Here is a 15,117-nt window from a genome sequence, read left to right on the forward strand (position 1 = left end):
TACGTGGGCAGTACTATATACTACATGGCTGCTATATACTACGTGGGCAGTACTATATACTACATGGCTGCTATATACTACGTGGGCAGTACTATATACTACATGGCTGCTATATACTACGTGGGCAGTACTATATACTACATGGCTGCTATATACTACGTGGGCAGTACTATATACTACATGGCTGCTATATACTACGTGGGCAGTACTATATACTACATGGCTGCTATATACTACGTGGGCAGTACTATATACTACATGGCTGCTATATACTACATGGCTGCTATATACTACGTGGGCAGTGTTACATACTATGTGGCCTGTGTTTTGTACTGCGTGGGCTGTGCTATATATTGCGTGGCCTGTGTTATATACTACGTCGCCTGTGTTATATACGTGGCTGCTATATACTGCGTGGCCTGTGTTATATAGTACGTGGGCTGTGTTATATATTGCATGGCCTGTATTAACGCAACGGGTATTCTACAATATGTATGTATGTATATAGCAGCCACATACTATATAGCAAAGGCCACGTACTATTTGTCTGCTATATACTACATGGCTCCTATATACTACGTGGACTATATACAGGAGATGACACATAGGTATATACAATATACAGGAGGAGATGACATACAGCAGGTATATACTATTTACCGGGGAGATGACATACAGGTATATACTATATACAGGAGATGACATGTATGTTGTATACTATATATGAGGGAGATGACAAACATGTATATACTGAGGTGAAAATGAGAGGTGTGAGGTGAAAATGAGGGGTGTGAGGTGAAAAGGAAAAGGTGTGAGTGCAAAATGAGAGGAGTGAGGGAAAATAGTGGAGTGATTGGAAAATGACAGATGTGAGGTCGAAATGACAAGTGTTAGGGGGGAATGAGAGGAGTGAGGGGGGAATGAGAGGAGTGAGGGGGAAAATGAGAGATGTGAGGGGGAAAATGAGCTATAGATATATATACGCAGCGGGCATTCTAGAATATGTATGTATGTATATAGCAGCCACATAGTATATAGCACAGGCCACATAGTATATAGGAGCCATGTAGTATATAGCAGACGTATACTACGTGGCCTGTGCTATATACTATGTGGCTGCTATATACATACATACATATTGTAGAATAGCCGATGCGTTAATACAGGCCACGCAGTATATAACAAAGCCCAAACAGTATATAACACAGCCCACGTACTATATAACACAGCCCACACAGTATATAGCAGCCACGCAGTATATAACACAGGGTACGTAGTATATAGCACAGCCCCCGCAGTATATCACACTGCCCATGCAGTATATAGCACAGCCCACGCAGTATATCACACTGCCCATGTAGTATATAGCATAGCCCCCGCAGTATATCACACTGCCCACGCAGTATATCACACTGCCCACGCAGTATATAACACTGCCCACGCAGTATTTAGCAGTGTGGGCACCATATCCCTGTAAAAAAAAAAAAAAAAATTAAAATAATTAAAATAAAAAATAGTGATATACTCACCCGCCGGGATCCACCGCTAAGTCTTCTGGGTAATTTCGCAATGCATCCTGGGAACGGAAGATGGCGGCAGGCATGAGCGCATCGTCGGACGACGGAGGGTGAGAATAGCAGGTTTTTTGTTTTATTATTTTTAACATTAGATCTTTCTACTATTGATGCCGCATAGGCAGCATCAATAGTAAAAAGTTGGTCACACAGGGTTAATAGCAGCGGTAACGGAGTGCATTACCCGCGGCATAACGCGGTCCGTTACCGCTGCCATTAACCCTGTGTGAACGCTGAGTGGAGGGGATTATGGAGCGGGCACTGACTGCGGGGAGGAAGGAGCGGCCATTTTGCCGCCAGACTGTGCCCGTCGCTGATTGGTCGTGGCCGTTTTGCCGTGACCAATCAGCGACTTGGATTTCCATGACAGAGGCCGCAACCAATGAATATCTGTGACAGACAGATGGAAGTGACCCTTAGACAATTATATAGTAGAATATATATATATATATATATATATATATATATATATATATATATATATATACACACACACACACACACACATACATACATATACACACATGCAGTGTATATATACAGTACAGACCAAAAGTTTGGACACACCTTTTCATTTAAAGATTTTTCTGTATTTTCATGACTATGAAAATTGTACATTCACACTGAAGGCATCAAAACTATGAATTAACACGTGGAATTATATACTTAACAAAAAAGTGTGAAACAACTGAAAATATGTCTTATATTCTAGGTTCTTCAAATTAGCCACATTTTGCTCTGATGACTGCTTTGCACACTCTTGGCATTCTCTTGAAGAGCTTCAAGAGGTAGTCACCGGGAATGGTTTTCACTTCACAGGTGTGCCCTGTCAGGTTTAATAAGTGGGATTTCTTGTCTTATAAAGCAGCTAAGTAAAGAAAAACGAGTGGCCATCATTACTTTAAGAAATGAAGGTCAGTCAGTCCGAAAAATTGGGAAAACTTTGAAAGTGTCCCCAAGTTAAGTGGCAAAAACTATCTAGCGCTACAAAGAAACTGACTCACATGAGGACCGCCCCAGGAAAGGAAGACCAAGAGTCACCTCTACTTCTGAGGATAAGTTTATCCGAGTCACCAGCCTCAGAAATCGCAGGCTAACAGCAGCTTAGATTAGAGACCAGGTCAATGCCACACAGAGTTCTAGCAGCAGACATCTCTACAACAACTGTTAAGAGGAGACTTTGTGCAGCAGGCCTTCATGGTAAAATAGCTGCTAGGAAACCACTGCTAAGGACAGGGAACAAGCAGAAGAGACTTGTTTGGGCTAAAGAACACCAGGAATGGACATTAGACCAGGGGAAATCTGTGCTTTAGTCTGATGAGTCCAAATTTGAGATCTTTGGTTCCAACCACCGTGTCTTTGTGCGACACAGAAAAGGTGAATGGATGGACTCTACATGCTTGGTTCCCACCGTGAAGCATCGAGGAGGAGGTGTGATGGTGTGGCGGTGCTTTGCTGGTGACACTGTTGGGGATTTATTCAAAATTGAAGGCATAGTGAACCAGCATGGCTACCACAGCATCTTGCAGCGGCATGCTATTCCATCCGGTTTGCGTTTAGTTGGACCATCATTTATTTTTCAACAGGACAATGACCTCAAACACATTTCCAGGTTGTGTAAGGGCTATTTGACCAAGAAGGAGAGTGATGGGGTGCTACACCAGATGACCTGGCCTCCGCAGTCACCAGACCTGAACACAATCGAGATGGACTGCAGAGTGAAGGCAAAAGGGCCAACAAGTGCTAAGCATCTCTGGGAACTTCTTCAAGATTGTTGGAAGACTATTCCCGGTGACTACCTCTTGAAGCTCATCAAGAGAATGCCAAGAGTGTGCAAAGCAGTCATCAAAGCAAAAGGTGGCTACTTTAAAGAGCCTAGAATATAAGACATAATTTCAGTTGTTTCACACTTTTTTGTTAAGTATATAATTCCACATGTGTTAACTCATAGTCTTGATGCCTTCCGTGTGAATGTACTATATATATATATATATATATATATATATATATATATATATATATGTATATGTATTATGTATAGTATATACACACACACATATATAAATACACACACGCATATATATATTCTGTGTGTGTATACATTGTTTTTTTTTTATACCTTTTCTTAATCATCAGGGGAGGGCCATTAACAGGGAGGGGGAAGAACAGGTACAGGTCAGGTGGTGTGGGAGGGGAGGGTCTAGACAGGTACAGGTCAGGTGGTGTGGGAGGGTCTAGACAGGTACAGGACAAGTGGTGTGGGAGGGGAGGGTCTAGACCGGTACAGGTCAGGTGGTGTGTGAGGGGAGGGTCTAGACATGTACAGGTGAGGTTGAGTGTGAGGGGAGGGTCTAGACAGGTACAGGTCAGGTGGTGTGTGAGGGGAGGGTCTAGACAGGTACAGGTTAGATGGTGTGGGAGGGTCTAGACAGTTAGGCAGGGTTCACATTGCGTCAATGGCAATGCGCTGATGGCATCCGTTACACAGCGGCACTAACGCAATTTAACGGATGCTTCAGCGCACCCATTGACTGCCATTATGTAGCGCATCGCTAACGCATGTCATAATCGGCATGCGTTAGCGATGTTCTGTCATTCTGTGATGGACGTGGAAACGCTGCAGACCGCATCCGAGGGTCCGTCACAGACCACTAGCGTAGGTGGAGCATCTGCGCGATCGCATAATATAACGCGATCTTTAAAAGGCACTAGAGTTGGTGCAGTCTGTTTAATGCGTGCATTGAACGGACTGCACCAACGCAATATGAACCTGGCCTTAGAGGGGAGGGTCTAGATAGGTACAGGTCAGATGGTGTGTGAGGGGAAGGGCTAGACCAGGGGTGGCGAGCCTCAGGCCCCCGGGCCATTTACGGCCCTCGATGACCTTTTATCAGGCCCCAGGGCAGATTCTCAGGGACCACATTCTTGGGCAGGGAGCTGTATTTTGATTGCCACCAGCTCATTAATACCTTCTTGCTCTGTTAGCACACATGCAGTGTTCACTACCGAACACTGAAGGGCATGCAAAGATTACGTCCTGATAACAGTGCCAGGGTCAGGGTCAGGATATACTTTGTGGGCAGAGTTTCTACGGCCTTCAAAGGATGGTATAAATATCCAAATGGCCCTTGGTAGAAAAAAAAAAAAAAGAAAACTCTCCACCCCTGGTCTAGACAGTTACAGGTCAGGTGGTGTGGGAGGGAGAGGGGGCTAGACAGTCAGTTAGAAGTCTCAGGCGGTGCAGGTACCTTGCACAGGTGGATGTGGCTGCAGTTTCCGCGCGTCTTGATCTGCTCCAGGTATCTGTCCAACAGGCTGTGGAAGATGAGGACAGTGAGACATTTGACTACAAAGCCAGATGTAGTCTCTCACAACTCAGCCACTCACCAATGTGGCCCCCATGTGATTAGGGCTCTGTCTCGGCACTGAAGGAGCAGTTCCCTCTCGTAATCTCATGTCCACGACCCCACCGATTGGTGGCTCCTTCCCTGGAAAGTCATTGTAGTATGCATGGTCCGGGATCTCCTCTTCCTCTTCATCCCATGCAGAGCCATCAAATCCAGCCATCCTGGAGGAGACACCAGGGAATGTGAGAGCAGGAAGTTCATCCAATCCATGTACCTAATCGCTGCTCCCACCGCCAAAGCCCAGAGATATCTCATGGGAGGACAACAAACCTGTCGTGTGGTGTCACTAATTTGGGAGGATTCTTGAGGTATTGCTTAAATCGTAATTCAAAGGCCTGTCCTATAGTGCTGATTACATCCTGAGCAAGACCCTCGGGACACTCCAGGATATGGCAAGCTGGAAGAAAATGGGAATTTGTGGTGATGGGCCTTAGCGTCAGAGGACCATAAAATATCACCTAGAGCCCAGTACTACTAAGACCACCAATACATCACCCAAACTCAAATCGACACATCGTCCCGTCCTACAGAGAGGTCGCCCCGACACATCGTCCCGTCCTACACAGAGGTCTCCCCGACACATCGGCCCGTCCTGCCGCAGAATCTGATAGGCATAGCCCACCTCCACATCTGCCACCAAACTGTCTATTGAACCCTTAGCAATACAGTAGGGGTCTACTGCCCTTATCCCTCTATCTCCATAGGTACCTCTTTGATTCACTGGATCTTTGGCAACATAAGCGACATATTCTGCTGTGTCCTACAATCAAAAAGGAGACAGTCATCGAATTCTGAAATTGGACTCGAGCGCCTATGCTACATCTCCACACCATAATGGCGCAGCTCTGCTACACCTCCACACCATACTCGCGTGGCTCTGCTACATCTTTACACCACACTCACGCATCTCTGCTATATCGCTACACCATACTCACCGGATCTCCCCCTGAAGCGAAAGATATGGACTGCATGTGATGGTTTGCAATGATCTGTGCCAGATAATAACCATATAACAATGTCAGTATGATTATCGCTGACTATCTTCAGACCCACGTGTCGGTACCCCCACATTTCTCAAGCATGTCTTCGCCCGCTCACCTGCTTGCAGTCGGACGCCATGAGATTGAGGCTGCTGGTGGAGACAGTCAGAGTAATGGGCATGCCGGCAAACTTCAGGTTACACTTTCCCAGGATAGAGTTCAGGGAACGGCCCCCTGTCTGTAGAGATGGATCCAGAGTTATCAATAATGATACATCATCCGTGACAGAGCCCTCCCGGCAGTATGGAGATGACACGAGGAGTGGTGGTATCAGACCCCACAGTCCGGGGGTCTTCACTGTGGAGGATACAACATCTACACCCTTATAATCCGGTGTTTGTTATAGGGTTTGTTTGCCATATTAAAGCATTGGGAATCTTTTTCGCTGAGCAGAAAGTTATTTTCTGCACTTTTTTCTATGTTTTCACCCCTTTAAAGGGAATCTGTCCCCTCAGGACTTGTATGACCTATTAATATGGGCATACAGGTGATAGAAATGTTACACTAGTCCTACCTGTCTGCCTCATATTAATGGTATTGTTACATTCTGTCCCCCGGGGACGTGTATGATTATTAATATGGCCATACAGGTGATGTAGGACCCGTGTAAAATTTCTATCACCTGTATGGCCAAATTAAAGGGAACCTGTCACCCCCAAAATCGAAGATGAGCTAAGCCCACCAGCATCAGAGGCTTATCTACAGCATTCTGTAATGCTGTAGATAAGCCCCCCGATGTATACTGAAAGATGAGAAAAAGAGGTTATATTATACTCACCTGGGGGGGCGGTCCGATCCGATGGGCGTCGCTGTCCGGTCCGGAGCCTCCCATCTTCTTACGATGACGTCCTCTTCTTGTCTTCACGCTGCGGCTCCGGGGCAGGCGTACTTTGTCTGCCCTGTTGAGGGCAAAGTACTGCAGTGCGCAGGCACCGGGCCTCTCTGACCTTTCCCGGCACCTGCGCACTGCAGTACTTTGCTCTGCCCTCAACAGGGAAGACAAAGTACGCCTGCGCCGGAGCTGCAGCGTGAAGACAAGAAGAGGACATCATCGTAAGAAGATGGGAGGCCCCGGACCGGACTGCGATGCCCATCGGACCCGAACCACAGCGGGACCGCCCCTGGGTGAGTATAATCTAACCTCTTTTTCTCATCTTTCAGGATACATCGGGGGGCTTATCGACAGCATTACAGAATGCTGTAGATAAGCCCCTGATGCCGGTGGGCTTAGCTCACCTTCGATTTTGGGGGTGACAGGTTCCCTTTAATAGGTCATATACATCCAAGGGGGGACAGAATGTAACAAGACCATTAATATGAGGCAGACAGGTAGGACCAGTTTTACATTTCTATTACCTGTATACCCACATTAATAGGTCCTTCCCTTACCTTCCGTCTGCGGAGAGCCCCCTTAGCTCCAGGCACAGCGTCAGACACCAGGCTGATGGCTTCTCTGTGTGGAGACACAATTCAGTCATATATAATATATACTATAGCAGCTGCCCCCCCACCCAGTCACATGACCTGTGGCCCTTACCGTGTCACCTGTGTCCTAGTACTGAAGTCCAGAGCCCGCATAGACTGCAGAACCTCCACACACCCCATGTACTGCAATAGAGGAGCCGGCGTTAGGAGCAGCGGGTAAAGACGAGACGTAGAGACTGCAGTGTGTGATCAGTACAATAATAACGAGGGGTGCGGAGCATACAGGGGGCCGCAAAGTAAAGAGGAGACGCAGCGACTACAGAATGTGTTCAGTACATTAATAACAGGAGGTGTAGTGTATACAGGGGGCCGCAGGGTACAGAGGAAAAGTAGAGACTGCAGTGTGTGCTCAGCACATTAATAACAGCAGGAGAAGTGTATACAGTGGGCTGCGGTGTAAAGTGAAGATGAAGAGACTGCAGCGTGAGCCCGCTACATTAATAACTGGGGTGCAGTGTATACAGGGGGCCGCGTGGTAAAGAGGAGACGCAGCAACTGCAGTGTATGATCAGTACATTAATAATGGGGATGCAGTGTAAAGAGGAGACGCAGTGACTGCAGTGTGTGCTCAAGTACATTAGTATTGGGGAGTGCAGTGTATACAGGGGGCAGCGGGGTAAAGAGGAGATGCAGCGACTGCAGTGTGTGCTCACGTACATTTGTATTGGGGAGTGCAGTGTATACAGGGGGTAGCGGGGTAAAGAGAAGATGCAGCGACTACAATGTGTTTAATACATTAATAACAGGAGGCGCAGTATATACAGGGGGCTCTGGCTTGGGGTGCAGTATATATAGGGGGCTCTGATGATGGGGAAGTATATAAGGTGTATACAAGGTGCTCTGGTTTTGGGACAGCATATACGGTGTATGCAGGGGGCTCTGGTGTGGAGGCAGAATATACAATGTATATAGGGACTCTAGTTTGGGGACAGAATTAATTGTGTATACAGGGGGAGCTGGTTTTGAAACAGTATATAGGGTGTATATAGGGGGGCACTACAAATACAGAGGGCTCTGGTTTGGGGCAGTATATATATATAGGGGGCAGTATATACACAGGAGGCTCTGGTTTGGAGGGCAGTATATACACAGGGGGCTCTGCTTTGGGGGGCAGTATATACACAGGGGGCTCTGGTTTAAGGGAATTATATACACAGGGGGCTCTGGTTTTGGGAGGCAGCGCGCGCGCACACAGGGGACTCTGGCAGCGCGCGCGCGCGCACACAGGGGACTCTGGCAGCGCGCGCGCGCGCACACAGGGGACTCTGGCAGCGCGCGCGCGCGCACACAGGGGACTCTGGCAGCGCGCGCGCGCGCACACAGGGGACTCTGGCAGCGCGCGCGCGCACACAGGGGACTCTGGCAGCGCGCGCGCGCGCACACAGGGGACTCTGGCAGCGCGCGCGCGCGCACACAGGGGACTCTGGCAGCGCGCGCGCGCGCACACAGGGGACTCTGGCAGCGCGCGCGCGCGCGCACACAGGGGACTCTGGCAGCGCGCGCGCGCGCACACAGGGGACTCTGGCAGCGCGCGCGCGCGCACACAGGGGACTCTGGCAGCGCGCGCGCGCGCACACAGGGGACTCTGGCAGCGCGCGCGCGCGCACACAGGGGACTCTGGCAGCGCGCGCGCGCGCGCACACAGGGGACTCTGGCAGCGCGCGCGCGCGCACACAGGGGGCTCTGGCAGCGCGCGCGCGCGCACACAGGGGGCTCTGGCAGCGCGCGCGCGCGCACACAGGGGGCTCTGGCAGCGCGCGCGCGCGCACACAGGGGGCTCTGGCAGCGCGCGCGCGCGCACACAGGGGACTCTGGCAGCGCGCGCGCGCGCACACAGGGGACTCTGGCAGCGCGCGCGCGCGCACACAGGGGACTCTGGCAGCGCGCGCGCGCGCACACAGGGGACTCTGGCAGCGCGCGCGCGCGCACACAGGGGACTCTGGCAGCGCGCGCGCGCGCACACAGGGGACTCTGGCAGCGCGCGCGCGCGCACACAGGGGACTCTGGCAGCGCGCGCGCGCGCACACAGGGGACTCTGGCAGCGCGCGCGCGCGCACACAGGGGACTCTGGCAGCGCGCGCGCGCGCACACAGGGGACTCTGGCAGCGCGCGCGCGCGCACACAGGGGACTCTGGCAGCGCGCGCGCGCGCACACAGGGGACTCTGGCAGCGCGCGCGCGCGCACACAGGGGACTCTGGCAGCGCGCGCGCGCGCACACAGGGGACTCTGGCAGCGCGCGCGCGCGCACACAGGGGACTCTGGCAGCGCGCGCGCGCGCACACAGGGGACTCTGGCAGCGCGCGCGCGCGCACACAGGGGACTCTGGCAGCGCGCGCGCGCGCACACAGGGGACTCTGGCAGCGCGCGCGCGCGCACACAGGGGACTCTGGCAGCGCGCGCGCGCGCACACAGGGGACTCTGGCAGCGCGCGCGCGCGCACACAGGGGACTCTGGCAGCGCGCGCGCGCGCACACAGGGGACTCTGGCAGCGCGCGCGCGCGCACACAGGGGACTCTGGCAGCGCGCGCGCGCGCACACAGGGGACTCTGGCAGCGCGCGCGCGCGCACACAGGGGACTCTGGCAGCGCGCGCGCGCGCACACAGGGGACTCTGGCAGCGCGCGCGCGCGCACACAGGGGACTCTGGCAGCGCGCGCGCGCGCACACAGGGGACTCTGGCAGCGCGCGCGCGCGCACACAGGGGACTCTGGCAGCGCGCGCGCGCGCACACAGGGGACTCTGGCAGCGCGCGCGCACACAGGGGACTCTGGCAGCGCGCGCGCACACAGGGGACTCTGGCAGCGCGCGCACACAGGGGACTCTGGCAGCGCGCGCGCGCGCGCACACAGGGGACTCTGGCAGCGCGCGCGCGCGCACACAGGGGACTCTGGCAGCGCGCGCGCGCGCACACAGGGGACTCTGGCAGCGCGCGCGCGCGCACACAGGGGACTCTGGCAGCGCGCGCGCGCGCACACAGGGGACTCTGGCAGCGCGCGCGCGCGCGCACACAGGGGACTCTGGCAGCGCGCGCGCGCGCGCGCACACAGGGGACTCTGGCAGCGCGCGCGCACACAGGGGACTCTGGCAGCGCGCGCGCACACAGGGGACTCTGGCAGCGCGCGCGCACACAGGGGACTCTGGCAGCGCGCGCGCACACAGGGGACTCTGGCAGCGCGCGCGCACACAGGGGACTCTGGCAGCGCGCGCGCACACAGGGGACTCTGGCAGCGCGCGCGCACACAGGGGACTCTGGCAGCGCGCGCGCGCGCGCACACAGGGGACTCTGGCAGCGCGCGCGCGCGCACACAGGGGACTCTGGCAGCGCGCGCGCGCGCACACAGGGGACTCTGGCAGCGCGCGCGCGCGCACACAGGGGACTCTGGCAGCGCGCGCGCGCGCACACAGGGGACTCTGGCAGCGCGCGCGCGCGCACACAGGGGACTCTGGCAGCGCGCGCGCACACAGGGGACTCTGGCAGCGCGCGCGCGCGCACACAGGGGACTCTGGCAGCGCGCGCGCACACAGGGGACTCTGGCAGCGCGCGCGCACACAGGGGACTCTGGCAGCGCGCGCACACAGGGGACTCTGGCAGCGCGCGCGCACACAGGGGACTCTGGCAGCGCGCGCGCGCACACAGGGGACTCTGGCAGCGCGCGCGCGCACACAGGGGACTCTGGCAGCGCGCGCGCGCACACAGGGGACTCTGGCAGCGCGCGCGCGCACACAGGGGACTCTGGCAGCGCGCGCGCGCACACAGGGGACTCTGGCAGCGCGCGCGCGCGCACACAGGGGACTCTGGCAGCGCGCGCGCGCGCACACAGGGGACTCTGGCAGCGCGCGCGCGCGCACACAGGGGACTCTGGCAGCGCGCGCGCGCGCACACAGGGGACTCTGGCAGCGCGCGCGCGCGCACACAGGGGACTCTGGCAGCGCGCGCGCGCGCACACAGGGGACTCTGGCAGCGCGCGCGCGCGCACACAGGGGACTCTGGCAGCGCGCGCGCGCGCACACAGGGGACTCTGGCAGCGCGCGCGCACACAGGGGACTCTGGCAGCGCGCGCGCGCGCACACAGGGGACTCTGGCAGCGCGCGCGCGCGCACACAGGGGACTCTGGCAGCGCGCGCGCGCGCACACAGGGGACTCTGGCAGCGCGCGCGCGCGCACACAGGGGACTCTGGCAGCGCGCGCGCGCGCACACAGGGGACTCTGGCAGCGCGCGCGCGCGCACACAGGGGACTCTGGCAGCGCGCGCGCGCGCACACAGGGGACTCTGGCAGCGCGCGCGCGCGCACACAGGGGACTCTGGCAGCGCGCGCGCGCGCACACAGGGGACTCTGGCAGCGCGCGCGCGCGCACACAGGGGACTCTGGCAGCGCGCGCGCACACAGGGGACTCTGGCAGCGCGCGCGCACACAGGGGACTCTGGCAGCGCGCGCACACAGGGGACTCTGGCAGCGCGCGCGCGCGCGCACACAGGGGACTCTGGCAGCGCGCGCGCGCGCACACAGGGGACTCTGGCAGCGCGCGCGCGCGCACACAGGGGACTCTGGCAGCGCGCGCGCGCGCACACAGGGGACTCTGGCAGCGCGCGCGCGCGCACACAGGGGACTCTGGCAGCGCGCGCGCGCGCGCACACAGGGGACTCTGGCAGCGCGCGCGCGCGCGCGCACACAGGGGACTCTGGCAGCGCGCGCGCACACAGGGGACTCTGGCAGCGCGCGCGCACACAGGGGACTCTGGCAGCGCGCGCGCACACAGGGGACTCTGGCAGCGCGCGCGCACACAGGGGACTCTGGCAGCGCGCGCGCACACAGGGGACTCTGGCAGCGCGCGCGCACACAGGGGACTCTGGCAGCGCGCGCGCACACAGGGGACTCTGGCAGCGCGCGCGCGCGCGCACACAGGGGACTCTGGCAGCGCGCGCGCGCGCACACAGGGGACTCTGGCAGCGCGCGCGCGCGCACACAGGGGACTCTGGCAGCGCGCGCGCGCGCACACAGGGGACTCTGGCAGCGCGCGCGCGCGCACACAGGGGACTCTGGCAGCGCGCGCGCGCGCACACAGGGGACTCTGGCAGCGCGCGCGCGCACACAGGGGACTCTGGCAGCGCGCGCGCGCGCACACAGGGGACTCTGGCAGCGCGCGCGCACACAGGGGACTCTGGCAGCGCGCGCGCACACAGGGGACTCTGGCAGCGCGCGCACACAGGGGACTCTGGCAGCGCGCGCGCACACAGGGGACTCTGGCAGCGCGCGCGCGCACACAGGGGACTCTGGCAGCGCGCGCGCGCACACAGGGGACTCTGGCAGCGCGCGCGCGCACACAGGGGACTCTGGCAGCGCGCGCGCGCACACAGGGGACTCTGGCAGCGCGCGCGCGCACACAGGGGACTCTGGCAGCGCGCGCGCGCGCACACAGGGGACTCTGGCAGCGCGCGCGCGCGCACACAGGGGACTCTGGCAGCGCGCGCGCGCGCACACAGGGGACTCTGGCAGCGCGCGCGCGCGCACACAGGGGACTCTGGCAGCGCGCGCGCGCGCACACAGGGGACTCTGGCAGCGCGCGCGCGCGCACACAGGGGACTCTGGCAGCGCGCGCGCGCGCACACAGGGGACTCTGGCAGCGCGCGCGCGCGCACACAGGGGACTCTGGCAGCGCGCGCGCACACAGGGGACTCTGGCAGCGCGCGCGCGCGCACACAGGGGACTCTGGCAGCGCGCGCGCGCGCACACAGGGGACTCTGGCAGCGCGCGCGCGCGCACACAGGGGACTCTGGCAGCGCGCGCGCGCGCACACAGGGGACTCTGGCAGCGCGCGCGCGCGCACACAGGGGACTCTGGCAGCGCGCGCGCGCGCACACAGGGGACTCTGGCAGCGCGCGCGCGCGCACACAGGGGACTCTGGCAGCGCGCGCGCGCGCACACAGGGGACTCTGGCAGCGCGCGCGCGCGCACACAGGGGACTCTGGCAGCGCGCGCGCGCGCACACAGGGGACTCTGGCAGCGCGCGCGCGCGCACACAGGGGACTCTGGCAGCGCGCGCGCGCGCACACAGGGGACTCTGGCAGCGCGCGCGCGCGCACACAGGGGACTCTGGCAGCGCGCGCGCGCACACAGGGGACTCTGGCAGCGCGCGCGCGCGCACACAGGGGACTCTGGCAGCGCGCGCGCACACAGGGGACTCTGGCAGCGCGCGCGCACACAGGGGACTCTGGCAGCGCGCGCGCACACAGGGGACTCTGGCAGCGCGCGCGCGCGCACACAGGGGACTCTGGCAGCGCGCGCGCGCGCACACAGGGGACTCTGGCAGCGCGCGCGCGCGCACACAGGGGACTCTGGCAGCGCGCGCGCGCGCACACAGGGGACTCTGGCAGCGCGCGCGCGCGCACACAGGGGACTCTGGCAGCGCGCGCGCACACAGGGGACTCTGGCAGCGCGCGCGCACACAGGGGACTCTGGCAGCGCGCGCGCACACAGGGGACTCTGGCAGCGCGCGCGCACACAGGGGACTCTGGCAGCGCGCGCACACAGGGGACTCTGGCAGCGCGCGCACACAGGGGACTCTGGCAGCGCGCGCGCACACAGGGGACTCTGGCAGCGCGCGCGCACACAGGGGACTCTGGCAGCGCGCGCGCGCGCGCACACAGGGGACTCTGGCAGCGCGCGCGCGCGCACACAGGGGACTCTGGCAGCGCGCGCGCGCACACAGGGGACTCTGGCAGCGCGCGCGCGCGCACACAGGGGACTCTGGCAGCGCGCGCGCGCGCACACAGGGGACTCTGGCAGCGCGCGCGCGCGCACACAGGGGACTCTGGCAGCGCGCGCGCGCGCACACAGGGGACTCTGGCAGCGCGCGCGCGCGCACACAGGGGACTCTGGCAGCGCGCGCGCACACAGGGGACTCTGGCAGCGCGCGCGCGCACACAGGGGACTCTGGCAGCGCGCGCGCGCGCACACAGGGGACTCTGGCAGCGCGCGCGCACACAGGGGACTCTGGCAGCGCGCGCGCGCACACAGGGGACTCTGGCAGCGCGCGCGCGCACACAGGGGACTCTGGCAGCGCGCGCGCGCACACAGGGGACTCTGGCAGCGCGCGCGCGCACACAGGGGACTCTGGCAGCGCGCGCGCGCACACAGGGGACTCTGGCAGCGCGCGCGCGCACACAGGGGACTCTGGCAGCGCGCGCGCGCACACAGGGGACTCTGGCAGCGCGCGCGCGCACACAGGGGACTCTGGCAGCGCGCGCGCGCACACAGGGGACTCTGGCAGCGCGCGCGCGCACACAGGGGACTCTGGCAGCGCGCGCGCGCGCACACAGGGGACTCTGGCAGCGCGCGCGCGCACACAGGGGACTCTGGTTCGGGAGGCAGCGCGCACACACACAGGGGACTCTGGTTCGGGAGGCAGCACACACACACACAGGGGACTCTGGTTCGGGAGGCAGCACACACACACACAGGGGACTCTGGTTCGGGAGGCAGCACACACACACACAGGGGACTCTGGTTCGGGAGGCAGCACACACACACACAGGGGACTCTGGTTCGGGAGGCAGCACACACACACACAGGGGACTCTGGTTCGGGAGGCAGCACACACACACACAGGGG

General features: G+C 59.6%; 1 protein-coding gene across 8 annotated transcripts in view; it reads right to left on the bottom strand.

Moving 5' to 3' along the window:
- Positions 1–15,117, bottom strand: part of SHC1 (SHC adaptor protein 1) — a 43,751-nt gene that overhangs the window by 14,842 nt on the left and 13,792 nt on the right. For all 8 annotated transcript variants that reach the window (XM_077255755.1, XM_077255732.1, XM_077255764.1 and 5 more), the window contains 8 exons: positions 7,559–7,629; positions 7,411–7,474; positions 6,080–6,199; positions 5,917–5,970; positions 5,690–5,741; positions 5,252–5,378; positions 4,962–5,142; positions 4,823–4,889 (listed from right to left, as the gene is read on the bottom strand). In XM_077255755.1, the coding sequence (XP_077111870.1) occupies positions 4,823–4,889; positions 4,962–5,142; positions 5,252–5,378; positions 5,690–5,741; positions 5,917–5,970; positions 6,080–6,199; positions 7,411–7,474; positions 7,559–7,629 (736 nt within the window). The remainder of the gene's footprint in view (positions 1–4,822; positions 4,890–4,961; positions 5,143–5,251; positions 5,379–5,689; positions 5,742–5,916; positions 5,971–6,079; positions 6,200–7,410; positions 7,475–7,558; positions 7,630–15,117) is intronic.

The sequence above is a fragment of the Ranitomeya variabilis genome, chromosome 1 (genome assembly GCF_051348905.1).
Source record: "Ranitomeya variabilis isolate aRanVar5 chromosome 1, aRanVar5.hap1, whole genome shotgun sequence".
In the NCBI taxonomy this organism is placed as follows: domain Eukaryota; kingdom Metazoa; phylum Chordata; class Amphibia; order Anura; family Dendrobatidae; genus Ranitomeya; species Ranitomeya variabilis.